Source organism: Camarhynchus parvulus, chromosome 4A (genome assembly GCF_901933205.1).
Source record: "Camarhynchus parvulus chromosome 4A, STF_HiC, whole genome shotgun sequence".
NCBI classification, from domain to species: Eukaryota; Metazoa; Chordata; class Aves; order Passeriformes; family Thraupidae; genus Camarhynchus; species Camarhynchus parvulus.
This window is the reverse complement of record NC_044600.1, coordinates 3,718,915-3,735,666: the sequence shown is the minus strand read 5'-3', so window position 1 is coordinate 3,735,666 and position 16,752 is coordinate 3,718,915. Positions and strand designations below refer to the sequence as shown.

Here is a 16,752-nt window from a genome sequence, read left to right as displayed (position 1 = left end):
TGATCATCAGACAAATGTGAAGCACGTTAAAAATAATTCACTGTGAGACCAGTAATGTTTGCACATTTTGGAAACAATTTACTACTGAAAATTCTATGAGGACCAAATGTTTTATGCAAGACCATGTTAACTTGGAGAGCACCCTAGTTTGCTATAAATATTTTTCTAAAGATGCCTGAGAGAGGGGCAAAGGGGAATGCATTAATCTTCAGTCTCCCATCTTTCAGATGCTGGAATCCCAGATATGGAAATAGAACACAACGGAACCCAACATGACAGTGCAGCCATGCAAGGTGCAGTATGTACCACAGCTCCTCACTTGTGTGCTTGTCGTTAAAAATTAGGTTAAATCATTTTTATATCTGTTTTCATGATTTAAGATCAATGTAAATTGCAGAGCTTCAGTTTGTTTTCCTGTTTGATACAGAAAGATTTGTATCTTTGTAAGATTCTGATCTTTGTAAGAGCAAAGATCAGAAATTAACTTTAAGTAGAGGTGATATTTAGCTAGAGGTTATTTAGAGGTGCTGTTTGTTTTAAAACTGATATTTATCTACCAAGACATATGCTCTTAGTTCAAAAGGGGTTTTACATATGATTTATCATTTGAAATATTTTACCTCTGGTCTTTACCTACCTATCAAGATCACAGATGTTTTAAAAAAATGCATGCACTGTAAGTGAAAAAGAAGAGCCATGTTCATGTTATGGGCAGTTGTCTGGTGCTACTTTTCCTTCACCGTGTGGCTGTGTGTAAGTGCAGCACCTCCAGCTATGACCTGAGTGCTTCCCAAAGAGCAGGAAATTAATTCTGGCTGCAGGTCTGGGATGTGAGGAATTCTGAAATCCTCCTTTGGGGCAGCTGGGACACAGGGATATTCCCAAGGGATATTCCCAAGGGATATTCCCATTCCTCTTGGAAGCCTCTTTGAGCCACACAGAAAATCCACAATCACCTGTGATCAGATCTGCACTGAGCAATTTGAACATTGGATTTCTGATGAAAGTCCAACTTGTAGAATTTTTCTCCCATCAGTCCTGTGCCATTTTCATTCCAGACTGTTCAGTTCTGTACTGGCAGCCTGCAGACAGCTGCCTCTTCCACAGAACTGCTGCTTCTTAGAGCAATCCCACCCTTTCTCCTGCTTCATGGGATGGTAATGTGCACAAATCCCCTGTGCTGAGGCAGTTTGTGCAGACAGGAGAAGGGCTGCAGTGCACTTAGAGACACAAACCTCACTTGAGCACTTCTCTTCAGCTGGGGAAGGTTTGACTTGCATACCTCTGGTATGCATCTGTCGTCCATCTGCCATCCTTACAGGAAAGCTTTCAAATATTTTTACTGCTGTCTCTTCTTGTGATTTTAGATTCATATGCTTTGTATTACAGAGAAGGAGAATCACAGCTTTATTGTAATGCAGATATATACATCTGACATATGTGTGTGTATATATATGTGCACATATAACGAGAGCTGTGCTCTAAATATTGCAATTGGAAAATTGCTGCTGCCAGAAATAGTCAAAATATTGGATGAGCACATGGGACACATGCATTTAAATTTGATGAGGAAAATGTTCCTTTACATTTCTGATCTGTTCATGGTACCTGCTGAGAGGAGTGCTCAGTGCTCTTCCAGACAACTCTGAGAGTCAAAGGTGCATCTGGGCAGACTCTGGTAAAGATGGGGAAGGTAATTTCACTTTTCAGTTGAGAAAAAACCATGACACTAGGCTCAAATGTGTCTTTACATCAAAAATGAGTAAAAATACTGTGAAGAAAGTGATGCACAGCCACTTCCAACGACCATTTACTTGCCTGAAGGAATCGAGAGAAGTTTATGTTACCTGTAGTTTATTAATACACAGGAAAGCCATGTGACTTTTACCATTTTTATTTCACAGCAAGTTTTTTTTTTTTTTTTTCTTTTAATCTGATCCCAACTATGTCATCCCTTCAGTTATGAGAGGCTTTGGATCAGGAAGTTTTTATTAAGCATGGCCAAGGGGAAAGCTGGATATTCCCTGACTTGTGTCACTGGGCTCAGTGGGAGCAGGACATGGCCTGGGCAGCAGGAGCTGCAGCCCTGTCCCTGTCCCTGTCCCTCCCCTTCCCTTTTCTGCCCTGCTGGCTCTGACCCCCCTGCCTGATAATCCTGCTCGTGGGGGCACGTGAGGAGCTGAGCCACTTGGTCACTAAACACTCTGAGCTGATAAAAAGCTTTCTGGAGAGCTCTCTGTGGAGCTTGTTTAGATTTCAAAGTGTTCCTGTCCTGTAGCACCATCTCTTTCATTTTTATTTATGCTGATACTGTAATAACTTTTTATTCCCTTTCCTTTGATAACCATTCGTGTTCCTGACAGCTCCTATTGCTGCTGCAGCTCTGACAATTGGAGCACACTCCCTCACTGCCCCTGTCATTTGCTGCCTTTGTTTTTTGGGCCCTGGGAGGAGGAAGGGGCAAAACACATGTCCCTGATACAAAGCTGTTTCCAGGTTTCCAAAATCTCTGTCAGTTGCTCCGGAAAAAAGCTCTAGCATCAATACAGAGCTTTCTTTTTCTGTTGTCAATAGCTCTGCTGGACAGAAATCTATCGTTCACACAGTGCTTTTCCTTTGAAATTCAATTAGTTCCACTGCCAGTATCTCCTTAAGACGGTTTAAAGGAAAATTACAGAACTACTGCACAGCCACCTTTCACAGTGATTAAGTCATATCATATTTTATGCTCATTTCTTAAAATGATTTTATTAACACAAGCTGTTCATGTACTGCTTTTCTGATCTGCATTATAAATCTTTTCCATTTAGTTGACTCATTTTCCCTCTGCTTTGTATATTAATTGAACAGAAATTTCATGCAGATGAGACTTAAAACTTTTTTTAAGTTTAATGCCTCCATCCTCCATATCCCAGAAGTAGTACAGAGCTGGAGCTGGGAGGTTTTTAGCTGGCAGAGGAGATCAGAGCAAGTGATGAGCACTCAGACAGTCTCCTGCTCCTCCTTCCACCACTCACTCTTGGGCCAGCACCACAGTGCATCAACCATTTTATCAGCCAATCTCCCTTCCACATAAAATAAACATACTGGGTGTCATTAAGTGCACCTTCAGATCAATGATTTTTGCAAATGACATTCAAGTACCATTCGAGTAGTGCATTTTTGCTGATAAAAGCAAATTAAATTAGCACAACTACAAGTGTGCTGATAAAAACTAAAACCGAACAGCAGCACCATTAGCTAACAAAGTAATATTTTCTCTTTACTGCTTTCTGCCATTTAGTTATTATCCTATTGGAAATCTAATTATAATCCTTTTACTCCCTAGTCAAACTTCACAGTTTTTGCAAGCTTAGCACTGACAAGTGATTTCATTACATTTGATTGCCCGCGCCCAGATTGACTTAACTTCACTCGGAGACCTAAAAGCCCTCTCAGTTTCTCAGATTCCCTGTTTGCACATTACAGCAACAGCTCCTTTAATTAATTAGCATGAACAGCAGTAACATGAACTGCTGAACAGAAAATAACATCATTTTATGATCGCAGGGAGACTTCTCCTTTTGCATGTTTATACCTTAGTTAACTTTTGTATTACAATATTTCATTGTTAGGGGATAGCTGAACAATCAGCGAAGCAATGTTAGCTTAAAATCTTAAAAAGTAGATGTTACAGTAATACTTGATAACAACAATTTACAAAAAAATAAAATTTCAGGAAGGAGGCAGCAGCATAGGCAGGCAGGCTTTCCTGAGGTGAAAATGTACTTCACTGTGCCTGCAACAGGAGGGTGACCCAGAGCTGCTGCTGCTGCTGCATTTGTTTGTGACATAACCTGGCAGAGATTCAGCACAAAAACTCTGGGGTTACCGTGAATAACATTTCATTTTTATCTAACATGTGAATAACATCCTATTTATTTGACAAAGATGAAGGACTGGTGTAGTTTGGAATGTATTTTGGGGTTTATCATGGACTGGACTTCAGTTCATTGGTGCTCTGATCTAACCAGAGTTCTCAAATCAAGCTGCTTTATCTGAGTCTTGGGCCTGTTGTTCTTCCTGCCCAAGCTGTGTTCTCTCCCTAGAGCGTGTCCTGCTCTGGAGGCTGTGGGTTGTTAAACCCCTGGTAGCTGCCTCGTGCTGTGTCATTGCAGAGTTCCCAGAAAAGCTCTCTCAAAGCCCCTGTGCAGTTCCCAGAGTGTCACTCCATGCCCACACGGCCACCTGCGGCTCAGAGCTGCCCCATAGGGGCTCCCCAGGAACAGGCTTTACAGGGACTCACTACAAATCCTGAGTTTAATTCAAGTTATTTTAACTCTCTGAACATGGATGAGGAAATACTTGACAGGGTCAAGTCAGCTGCCTTACACACAAAGTAAGAGGGGAAGAAACTCCTACCCAGCGGCTCTGTGGGTGAGCCGCCCTGCAGGGTCAGGCTGGCAGGAAGGAGAGGTTTTGGTACCAATCCCAAGGGATGCCCTGGGCTCAGCCAGATCAAGATATCAGAGAGAGCACCTCTGATACCATATCTGCACCTCTGCAGGGTGGAGAGAGGCCATAGGAAAGTGGGAGAGATGAAAACAAGCCAACCCTTGTTGGTACTGCTGCTCACAGAACCATTTATTGATCATGTTCTTCCTCGGTCAAGAGGGAGCTGTGCCCTGCTCTCTCGCTGCTCAGTTTGAAGGATATTTGCAGATAAAAGAGAAGTTTTGCTGGACAACCAATAAGCAGGCAAAGAAGTAATTTTTACTTGTCATTCAGCTGAATGATCAGCCCAGATCCATCTTCTTTTCATGGTAGTGAAGGGATCCTTTGCTGGGTTTTGGTCATTGCTCTGGTCCCTACCCACAAGCAGGGCCTGGATTCGTTCCCGTTCCAGGCAGGAGCACTCCTGGAAATCCCTCAGCCAGGGGCTGTAGGGAAAGAGGGATTTTCTGAGGGATATGATCCTTTGGAGAAGCAAACTGGTTTTGTCTGATTTTTTTTCTTTGTACAAAGACACTGGTTCAAACTAATTAGCCCCAGCTTTGCAAGTTAATTTATTGTTACAGCATTGCATTTCCCATGTGTTGCTTCCTCCAAAGCTGAGCTTGGCTCTGATCTAACTGAGGTGCTGTTTACCCAGCCTGGGAAGGGTGGAGAGCTCATCTCCTGTGCAGTTGGACACTTGTTTTGTTTTAAAGTAGTTTAGAGAAATAAAGCTAAATTCCTGATTTAAGCCAGAGATTTTACAAACAAAGGATTCATAAAATTCAGAGATGTGGAATAAGCTGGGGAAAAAAAATTAAATGTGAATAAATATGGAGATGATGATTATTGCCTTTGGATTTGTCCTTTATACATCCATTAAAACCTTGGAAGAAAAAGATAAATGATGATATTGTGGCTAAAAGGAGTGCAAGAGCTGCACCTACCCTGGGCTAACAACTCAGGGAAGAGAATGCTGTCCTGAGGGAAAATTCCAGTTATTAACACAGACTCTGGCTCACCAAGAAACTCAGAGATCTTTACTTGTCTTATACGTCGTGAAGGGGAAAAAAAAACCTCCTTTCTAAATGTCTTGCTTATTAAGCCAGTCATGCATTGCTCTGTAGGCTGTAAAGCAGTGTAACATGCACAGGGGGCTCATAAGCATATTTAGTGTTAGGGAATATCATTTATACAGTTTTTATATTGTCAGTATTACCCCTAGAGAATGAGATTAGGCTTTAAACTACTGTAAATCTACACTTTTGCTCACCTTTGTATAATTTCGTTTTTTAATAGAATGAAGCCCACATAAATGAATATTTGATTAAGGGATAAACCTGATAAAAGAATACATTTATTGCACACAGATTTATTCAAATCTTTGCTATATAATACAGTAAAGTGCTATAAAATGGTCTGTAGCTTGCAGTCAGCTGCACTGAGGAGATGGTGAATATTCTCCAGAAAAGATTAATTTGACAACATCACATTGTCTTTCCTGTGTAAGTGGGGGCACAGCTGCTCCCAGCACGTTAATTCCTCAGAGGTGATTGCTGTGTGACGTGGTTAATGCCATGAAATTCAGTTTATTGCACAGCAACAAAAAAAGTATTTTAATTTCTGGAGAATAATTTAGGGTGTTATAAAAAGGAAATATTTAACTATGCACTTTCTGTTCACTGATCAATGATATCTCCTGGGTGGCTGCACTGGGCTTGAGCTGTGGCATTTACTTTTCTCTCTTACAGGTATTCCAGGTATCTCCATTGAACTTTCCTTGAGAAATAAAGGGGATTGGAAGGAAATATGGAAATCTGTTCCAAAGTTTAGTCAGCCCATAGTACCCCCAATGTCCTCATCTTACCTTAATTTAAAAAATAATACTTAAAATTAAAAAAATAAGACTCCAAATTTAATAATAACATAAAGAACAGCCTCCACTAGGAAGAAGCCATGTGCAGCTTCCTAATGATCATGAGAAAAAGGAAAAAAACCCCCAAACCACAAACAAACCCCACAGTGCTCAACCCTTGCATTTCTGCTGAACCCCCCCAGGCTTTAGTAATTCCCCACCAGGTTTAAAACAAGAATTTTCATCAGCCAATGGCCTGAAACTAATTTTAGTTCTTTCTTTGGAGGCTCCCAAACATCCCCCTGGAGTTGTTATGTCCCTGGCTCTTGTGATCTTTATTTGTGCTTACATCCAAAATACGTATTAAATCATCTCAGTTTGGAGAGTCTGAGCCTCCTTAAAACCACAAAACATTCAATTACTAATTAGCTGTTTCCTGTTCCTAATGAAGTGAACATGTCGGATTTGGATTAAAATTCAGCTACTGCTCTCCTCTGTTTATGGTTCCAGATGTTTTTGTTTTATCTAGGAGGTTACTTTGACAGCTACTGCTAAATGATAAATCACTCATATTATAGCTGAAATGCATTTTGAAATTGAAATGTGGCAAACTTGGAGATTGCTCCAAGGATCAGTGTCAGTTTGCAGGTCAATACTTGTTCTTTCCTTAGGAGTGCTCGGTATTGGCGTATGTAAAGCAGTAATGGGAGAGATGTCAACATTATACAAAATGCTGCTCCATATTATCATTTTGCTATCATCTTCCAGATCAGTTCTTGCAGATTTAGCTGGGTGGATTCATGATTCATTGTATAATGAGCAGGAATATGGATTCTTGTTAGCTTCAGTTTCTGTGGGCATTTCAATATTTATTTTTTTCTCTGGGCTTAAAGTTGCTTAATGTGAAAAATCACAGTTGATAGGTACTATAACTAAGAATATTTTTATGAAGTGCTTTTCTGCTTCGTTCGCTAAATAAAGAAATAGAATTTTAAGAGAAATGTGGTGGTTTCTGAATGAAAGAACAGTTTTCCAAGAACAGATCCTGATTTACATTTTCTGAAAGCAGTGCAGTTTTAACACCCTGTTCCCTGGCAGGTTTTGTGCAGGGTGTGTGGTAGAGCTGGTGCCTTGTCCCTGGGTCTGTCCCAGGGGGGCAGCAATCCAACACGGGCTGCCTTTGGGAGAAAAGGACTGTTTGATTAAAAAAAAATGGCTTAAAGGAATAAAATCCAAATCAGGGTGTTTGCAACCTGTCCCAAGCCATTGCTGGCAAACACCAGGGCAAGTGGTGGTGGGTCTTTGTCCTTTCTTGGGGGCTTGTCATCCAATGCCTCCTTTTCCTACACAAAACGTGCCACGTGATGGACAGTTCAGTTTATATCACTTTTAGATCTGTTCATTTGGCTTGAGGGAAAAAAAAGATCCACAACCAAGTGAAGAGGCCACCTAAGTGTCAGTTAATTAAAAATGTTCAACTGTGTAATTGACTTTTTTTTTCTTCTTTCTTTCCCTCCAGAAAACAGAACATACATCAAGCCGACCATTATGTACTGAAGGAACCACCTATTGCTGAAAAATGTATAATGACCACTATTTGAAAACTATATAGTTCCTGAGAAATGCCCCTTCCAACCTTTGATGCCTTCAGTACTGTGTGAGGAACAGGATTTGTAGCATGAAACTTGAAGGACAATTTCAAGCAATTTACTGTTGCTGCATTGAAAACTGCCGTATTAAGAAATACTGAGACTTTTTACAAGCTTACCATACCAAACCAAGCCTGTCACAACAGATCATTTTTAGGTCCCTGGAGATAGAAAGGAGTTTTAGTATTTTTAAGCACATACATCAATTATTTCCCCTCCCCACCCTGCCCCAAAAAAGAACTTTTTTTTTTCCTTAGGAGGTGGCTATTACTGAATAGCAATGGCACAATGATTTTAAGCCACAATGGTCCTCACTGGCTGTACATCATACAAGTCCAGTTTATCACTGAAACTGTTCAACATGGAGCTGTTTCGATTGTGTTTATAAATTAAGCTTTGTTTACTGAAGCAGATACTCGATATATATTACGTTTTAAAAAGAAATGTGTGTACATTTTTTAAAAGAACGATGTAAAAATTGTCCTTTCATTAGATGACCGATTCAAAAGTGTGAGCTAAACCCTAATAGCTGATGTAATATGAGGATTATAATTGATGCTTTTTTTTTTAATGCTCAGTTCAGCTTGGCTTTTGGTCTTTTAAGATGGAAAAATGAATATGCAGTAGAGTGTTAGATAATGGAAACTTTTAAGTATGGTTTCTCTGTTGTACCATATTAAGTTAAAGTACACATTCTTTGTTAAAAATGTTCTTGCTAAAAATACAGTATTAAAAAGTTTTTTGTTTGACTTTGGAAATCTTTTAAGATTTTTTTTGGACTGTGAATTCCCATAGTAACTGTACTAATGCAAACCAGTATTTTGCACTATTAAAAATACTTGAAGAAATGACTTAATAAAGAGGGTGGGTTGGTATTAAACATTTTCCTAATTATTGTATGCTCCAGATTCTGAACTTTGAAAACTGAAAACAGCTGAAAGCTTCCCTTCTCAAAGCATGGCACTGAAGGCTGGTTTGAGTCAGGTGGAATTAAGTGATCACCTGTTCCCTCTTTATTTTAATTCCTGGGTCAAAGGCACAGTGCTTATTTCCTTGCAAACTCTTGTTTATGTACACATGTTTACACACACATGCCCTGAATATAAATCACTGTCACTTAAAAACAAAAAAGACCTTTAAATAGATCTACAGGGAATATATTCCCTGTGATTATGTTTACTTCTCCCTACATCTAAATGTAGAATGTTCACAATTTCTTTCATTTTTAGCACTGCATTTTTTTCTTCTTAGCAGACTTTTGTAAACAGACTCTGCAGAATAGAATCACCTGATTTTTTTTGTTCCTGAAAGAAATCTTTATCTTAACCAGTGTCAGTGCAAGAAAACGTGTTGCCCTCTGCTCTACAGGTGATCAAGTGACTTATCAGAATATTCTTCCAATGTACAAATTGAGTTTTTTTTAATATTATTTTTATAACAGCTGTTTTAATAACTGCATTAATCATGCTGCCATTGATCAAGCCATCAAAAGTTGAATGATACAAAGAAAGAGGAGCATTAGGAATTGTGAGTCCTCCTGATTCTTAATAAACACTCATTTGTGAATAAAACATTGCAACAGCAGAACTTAAATTGTATCTTTAGGTATTACATTAATTTTAGTTTCAATTCCAGTGGGATTTTCCGAAGTGAGACTTTATTCTAAATCTTATTTTTAAAAAGGAGTTGAAGCAGCCCTTGGGGTGCTGCAGCATTTCTGGCTGACCCAGTGCTGGCAGTGCTCCTGTGAAATGCAGATGTTGAACAGAGATCTTTGCTCAGTTATCCAGTATCGTGTAGTTTAGAAAGATTTCATGTATCTAAATAGCTCAGTCTTTAAAATAACAACATTTTTGCACTTTCCTTTCATCCCCATAAAGGCTTTTTGAGCATTTTTCCCCTCAGTGACTGGTGTAGACATTCCTTAAGGCATCGCTGCGCCTGGGTTGATGAGCACAGGTTGATTCCTGATCTGCCCATCCCAGATTGGTTTTAAATGTCAAAATTCTGACAAATGAAGTTTAGGAGACTGATAAACTGGAGAGACCGACTCTGTTTTCAGTCCTCACTAGGTGGCTCCTGGTAAGTATTGACAAAGCAAGAGGCTGAGGGGTTTGGGTGTCAGCAATGAGCAATGATATATAATAATGAGCAAACCTTGTGTGGAAGGCAGGTGTTAAAGCCTTTTAAAGGCTTAGCCTTCCCCAGCACACTCCTCCTCACTAGAACAGCCCCAGCTGGCTCCCAGAGAGGGACAGCACCTCTTGGGGTTGGGGTTTTAGGGTGGTTTTTGTCTGGGTGTGGGGCAGAGGGACACGGGCAGCTCCTCCTGCTGCAGTGGGAGCTCGGCTGGGCGTGTTTGGGATGCAGCACCCACGGCTCTGCCAGCCCTGGCTCCCCAAGAGCCTGCCCAGGCCTGGGGAGTGGCCATGGAGCCATCCTTGGTCTTGGCTGAGTGCAGGCAAGGGGGTGGAATGCAGACCATAATAAACCCCAGAGGATCAATAGTGCCCAACCTCCATGTGAAGCCTGGATGTGTAGCAGTCCACACTGAGAACATGGCTGTGCATTAAACCCTGGATGCTGCTTGAATTGCTGCCTACAAGGAAGTGGCCTGGAAATACATTTATTTACAGACTGTTTTTAGTAACATGACAAAATGTGGGCTAACCTGAATTGTTACAAATTTCCTTTATGGCCTCAGCTGATCTCCACAACCCCTCCTGTGCCTGTGCATGCTCTGAGCCCTAAACACACACGGGACAATTGCCAGCCTGGGCTTTGGTCTGGAACCTTTGGCAGCAGCAGCAGCACTGATGGAGGCACTTCCACCTTCCCCTGCAGCTCCCTGCTGCGGTCCTGCAGCATCCACTGGCCCTGCTGCCCTTGCTGGGCTGGGCAAGGAATTTACAGAGGGGCTTTTCTAAGCCAGGCCGTGTGCTGGCATCATTTCTAATACATACTGCTAATGTTTCAGCACATGTAAAAATCACTGTAATAAACAATCTTACTAGTTCTGTCTGCAAGTAAGGGTGTCTTTGATGATTTGAAGCTGAGATGGAAGGGCAGTAAAAAAAGTATTTTTATAATGATGTATTATGGATGGATAATGATTTGCTGCTGCTTTGTTATTGTACATCAAAGGAATCAATTGAAATGAGCCAATTCAGTGTCAGCAGAGCACAAATGCTGCAGCTTTTGTGGGTGCTGCACCCAGCCTTGCTTTTGGACCTGGACCTGTTTGGGTCTTCTGTAGGAACAGAGCATCCTTTGCATGAACATTTGGGTGTGGGCATCTAAGGCAGGGCAGAAAAATTGTCTTTGGAGCTCATTTTTTAAAATAAAAACTCCCATTTTGCTGAGTTTCACTTACAAATGCAGTAAGATTTTACTACATCTTCATTATGTGATTCTGTTGACATAATCCAAAACTGTGAAAGCCAATACAGCACCATACATTAAAATGTTCTTATGATAAGTGATACTTTAAAAACTGGATGCTTTATAATAGTTTAACTATTTTTACATACATTCAGCCTTGCATGTTTGAAAGTGCTTTCACAGCTCGTTCAGAAAGGACACTGAAATGTGCACTCAATGAGCAGTAGATCCCTTTTCACCATCTATTATTTTTTTGTCTCCAAGAGTGGTTAGTTGTGAGAAAAGGGGAGGGTTTTGCTGTGTGTATATATAAACAAATTTATATAAATACATATATATATACCTGCTGCTCCTGGTACCAGAACAAGCATTCTGGAATAAATTCTGGCTGGTCAGAGGGAAGATGGAGATGCAGCAGCCAGAGAAGTGACATGTTCATATTGAGCTATACAAAATCCATCCAGCTCTAATTAATCTGTGTGCTTCACTCAGCCCCCAGTGGGCCAGACTTACTTTTCACAAGAAAATCCAAAGTAAAACAGTGGAGACAAACTCAGTCCTTCTGAGTTGTTACCTGAAATGGTTTCATTATGGTGAGGTTTGTGTCACAGCTCCCTCACAATAAATGTTGCAGTCCCACACCCCTGACATTAAGGTTATTGAGAGATTTTGCTGGACGCAGTCTGATTTAAATGCTCTTCATGAATCACTTGAATGTCCCAGCAGCACATGGATGGACCAGGGCACCTCTGGGACTGTGCTGGAGGAGAGCAGGGAGGTGTTTGTGGTCACCCTGCCCTGCCTTTGGACAGCTGGACACAGCAAGGAGCCGGCTGGGTGCTCCTTTAGGATCTGGGCTTGGCCTGGAGCTTTACCTTGTTACCCAAAGCCACATGCCCAAAATGGATTGTCCCCTTCGTCCACCAAAGGGGCCAAACAGGAAAAACCACTGCCATTAAGTGAAACAAGATGAATTAGCTAAGGAGAAAGAATTAACAGGAGTGAAAAATAAACCTTAATTCGCTCCAGTGCTGGTAGGATTTGGTATTTAACTTTAATCCTATGTTTCATTCTGTGTCAGGGAGGAATACCTGGGTTGTGTTTCCCCTGACAATTCCTGCCATTAGCTGAAAGTGTTTATTCCCAGAGCTGTGTGCCATCAGTTGATGATGCTGGGACACTTACAAAAGAGAGGTTTTGGCAGGAAAAATTCTTTAACATTTGGAACATTATTATGAAACATAATATTGTTGTTTGTAGATCAGTCCAAAGCTATTCCATGCAAATTGTTGCATTCTCTTCCTTGGTGTCATCTGGAGCAGAGGGGGAAACCACATCCCTAAAAGTAAGAAAACAGACCAAAAATGCTTAAAAACAAGGAATAAACTCCCTATTGGACTTTTTCTTGATAGTTCTGTAAAGCTGCTGAAGACAGAAATGGTACACAGAGATTTTTGGTGTCAGATCAGTGCTTTGCATTTTATGTGATCATTTACACCTGTGCAAAGTAAGTGTTTGGTAGCATTTGACAGCTGATTTAGTAACGTTTGACACCTATATTACAATGTTGAAATTACTTTACAATGTGCAAAGCAGTGGAAAAAGCTCTTGATTCTTTTCATGGCTTTTTCTTTATAGTTGAACATTGAAATTCCATTCCAAAGGAAAAAAAAAATATAATTCCTCACATCCTGGCTGTAATTCTTTATTTCTTCTAGTGTGTTATGTTCTGCTCATACTAACTTGGAGGGAAAAAAAGAAAAAAGCATAAAGGGAAAAGAGAAAAGCAATTGTGTTTAATCCACAGCCGGGATTCACAGGTGCTGACTCTTACACCAAACCAAACCCAGCTGAAAGGACACACAGGGAAGTGAGAACTCTGCCAGTGGGATGAGAAACTGCAGGACTAAGACTCCTGATTTGTGGAAGCTGGTAAGTAAATTACATGCTTTTTATAGTTATCAGTTTTTTTGAAATTAACAGAGATTTTCACCAAATGAAAGTTTTGTTTTCACTTAAATGGTTTTGGCTTCTTCAAAGCAAACTCCCAAGCCAGAGTATTTCTTTTTGGCTGCTTGAAGACAGGCAATATCAGACTGTTCAGGATAGGGGGTTGGTCACTTTGATAATCTTTGTCAGCAATGTAATTTCTGTGCATAAAGTCACTGCAGTTCTGAGGTTACAAATAGAGCTTTTCCCACTCCAGGACAAGCCCAGTAAGAAGAATCATGGACACAGGAAAAACACTGTCTGAATTGTACTGTACAGTTTGTGAAGGCACAGCTATTTGAAATGCAATTGCCAATGTTGCGTGTTGACAGGATGTGATATCTTAATGAAAATAATAATATTGTTTGCTCATCTGGTACCAGCCTGATTTCCAAAGGAAAAGCCTCTCAGTCTTCACACATGGAAGTGCTTTTCCAGCTGAACTGCTGCAGTAGCCAGTGCAGCGTGAGGAAGTGAAGTGTCTGTGAAGTTCATGGGCTGGTGAGGAGGCAGGACCAGCTTGCCGAGGCTGGAATTACTGACAGGCTGAGTGACCCATGGCCAGGCTGTCACCTCACTTACATCACACTTTGCAGCACAGCCCAGCAGAACAGAACTCGGGAAAAATGACTCCAGCAGGAGATTGCAGGGTTTTCAAGGTTACCAGTGCTGGGTTGTCATTTCCCAAATCAATTCCAGTGGCCTCTTGCTGGCACCTATTGATAAGGCAGAGAGCAGCCTGTTGCTTTGCCATCACTCGGAATTAAACTCCCCCACATTCACCAGTGGCTGTCTCTTGGTCTAAACCAAAAACTCCCCATGCCCTCCTGTGTTCACAGGGCTGCTTTCACCTGCAGTGCCTGGCTCAGGGCAGCCCAGCCAGCTGGCACCAGTGGAGAGGCTCAAATGTTAGCCAAAGGACAGCAAAATTATTTATTTTAAACAAGAAAATATTGCCGGACATTCAACTTGTTCAGCTTGGCAGCTGCAGCTGAGGGGGAGAACAGACAACAGCCCAAATGTTTACTGTATGGGTTTTGTAGCCCACAAAGGTAGCAAGGGGAAATCGCTAAAGGATCATTTGCTCAGTGTCAGGGAAGGATTGATTTCCAGGGGGGCAGCATAGTGCACCCCAGTATCTGAGATTTACTCATTTCCCACTGGGGCTCCCAGCCAGGAATCTCCACTGCCCTGTGCTCAGGCTTTCTGGAAGGGCTGGAGGCTGAGGGAGGTAACATCAGCTGCTGCAAATGGGCCTGGTGATTTCTACTTAGGGTTTTATTAGGAATTTGAAGGTGACATCCCTTCCCGATGAACACATCCCCAGCCCATTGGTGTCAGCCAGAGTTCTGCTCACATGGCACAGGGAGCTGATCCCTTCCGTGTGTCTGTCCAGGCTCTGACACACAGCCCCAGTCCTGGGCCTGACTCAAACAATGACAACTTAACGAGGGTTTACTCTGTGCTCCATGGCTCTATAAAAGTAATTTTTAAATAGCATAATGGAATAATATTTACTCGACAGCCTCTGCATTGTTTATTCCCCAGTGTCTATCTTGCAGTCTCGTAAGATGGAAATAAATATTTACTCACTCTTCATTCATGCAGTTTATTCTGTGTAGAACTGCAGCCAGCTCTATTCATCCTATTGCCTTTCAGCTGGATGCTATAAAGAGAAGAAATTAATTGTAGTTAAACTTAGGTATGTGATAAAAAGGACGAAAAGAGTTTGTGCTGGCTCCTGTCTGCATTTTACTGCACATGCCCCATCCCCTCAGCCAGTGTTGGGGAGAGTATGTGTGTGTAAAAATCACATTGCCTCCAGCTCATTGCTGTCCACTGACACAGCCTCTCTGTAAAAACTTTTGATGAATAGTCAGCGTCTAATTCCTCAGTAATAAAAAACCCTAAGTTGCTTGCAATCATTATTCCAAATGGAAAAATTAATTGTAAATAACTGGAAGTCAATTAAGGCTGGGTTCTGCCGGGTAATGCAAATCTTTTTATAGTTTTGTTTCAGTTAACTGCCTCATTAATGATTTATAGATGTGTATACAGCTGTGGGAACCATAGCATTATCTAATGCACTCAGAGAATAATTACATATGAAAAGAACTACGTGGCTCAAGGGAAAAACTCAGAAATTACTTACTGCCTTAACTTCAACCATATTAAGATGCAAAGCATTTAGAAACCAACTGTGATGTTTTATCATATTCTTGAGGTTTCATGTTCTTTTTAAAAAGGGAAAGATAATCCTTTCTAAAAAAATATTGGTACACTTCAGTATTACACAGTACACAAAAATCAAGATGTCTCAGCTGACAATGTCAGCATTTATTTATTATTTAAAAGCCTAAGTTATAAAACACTCCCATTCCCTTTGTGCATCTGCTATACAGGAATAAAAGACATTTCTCCAATTAAACAATTCATGGGCATATGCATCTATCTCCCTGAATTACATAGAGCCAGAAGTAATTTTGGGAAGGCTTCCTTCAAGAGTCATTTTCCTGAATATACAAATACACTGGTACTTTTTCTTTGGTGATGCTAATTTTGGAAGTTTGAGGAGTTTTTTGTAAAATACTGTTTTCCCTCCTGAATAGGGCAGTGAAGCTGAAGTTTGCACCATTTGGTACTTATTTCTTATAGATTTTAATCCAGTGATAAAATGCTGCAGGATATTTAGAAGCACCATAGAAGATATTTTGCTTTTAACTCTGCTTTTTTTTTCCTTCTGAGGGCAGAGAAGGGGTCAGTTTTTCTCCCCAAACCCCGACATTTGACCTGCAGGGCCTGCCCTGACATTTTCTGTACAGTTTTCTCCAGAACAGTGCAGGTCCCCAGAGCTCCTGGCACATTTTCTGAGTCAGGGCAGAAAATCCAAATGTGTTCTGTGCCCCAGCTCTGCCTTCATCCTCAGGCTGAACAGAGCCCCCATGCCCTGGCTCTGTGCCCAGAGCGGCTCCAGGAATATCGGGGTGTTCCTGGCCAGCTGCTGCTGGTTTGAGCTGTCCACAGAGTGTCCCTGGAGCATCCTCAGAGCCTCTTCTTCCCTGACACATCTCCCAGAACCTCCTTCCTCTCTTCCTCAGGCCTCTGCTCCCAGCTCTTGCCTCCAGCCCCGTGGTGTTTGTTTGCTCACTCAGGTGTGATGGGATCTGTCTGTGCTCCTTCCCACGTGTCCTGTGATTTAGGGCCTTTTTTGGCCACACATTTGGCAATATTAAAACCCTGGCCCAGTTGTCTGTTGGAACTATACAAGGCCAGAGGGAGGCAAATAAATTTTTTTATTTTGTCTGCAGATGTTCAGCCTCTGACATAAAACCTGTAACTATCCTGTACCTCCTTCTCGTTTCCCAAATCGCGTCAGCACCTTCCACCAGGTGGGGAAGAAAAACA

The 16,752-nt window shown here is 41.3% G+C and overlaps 1 protein-coding gene across 3 annotated transcripts in view; it reads left to right on the top strand.

Moving 5' to 3' along the window:
- The window catches only part of DACH2 (dachshund family transcription factor 2), a 242,103-nt gene extending 233,377 nt beyond the window's left edge, over positions 1-8,726 (top strand). For all 3 annotated transcript variants that reach the window (XM_030967999.1, XM_030968000.1, XM_030967998.1), the window contains exons 11-12: positions 228-293; positions 7,848-8,726. In XM_030967999.1, coding sequence (XP_030823859.1) covers positions 228-293; positions 7,848-7,885 — 104 coding nt within the window. In that variant the 3' untranslated portion in view covers positions 7,886-8,726. The remainder of the gene's footprint in view (positions 1-227; positions 294-7,847) is intronic.
- The last annotated feature ends 8,026 nt before the right edge of the window (positions 8,727-16,752 follow it).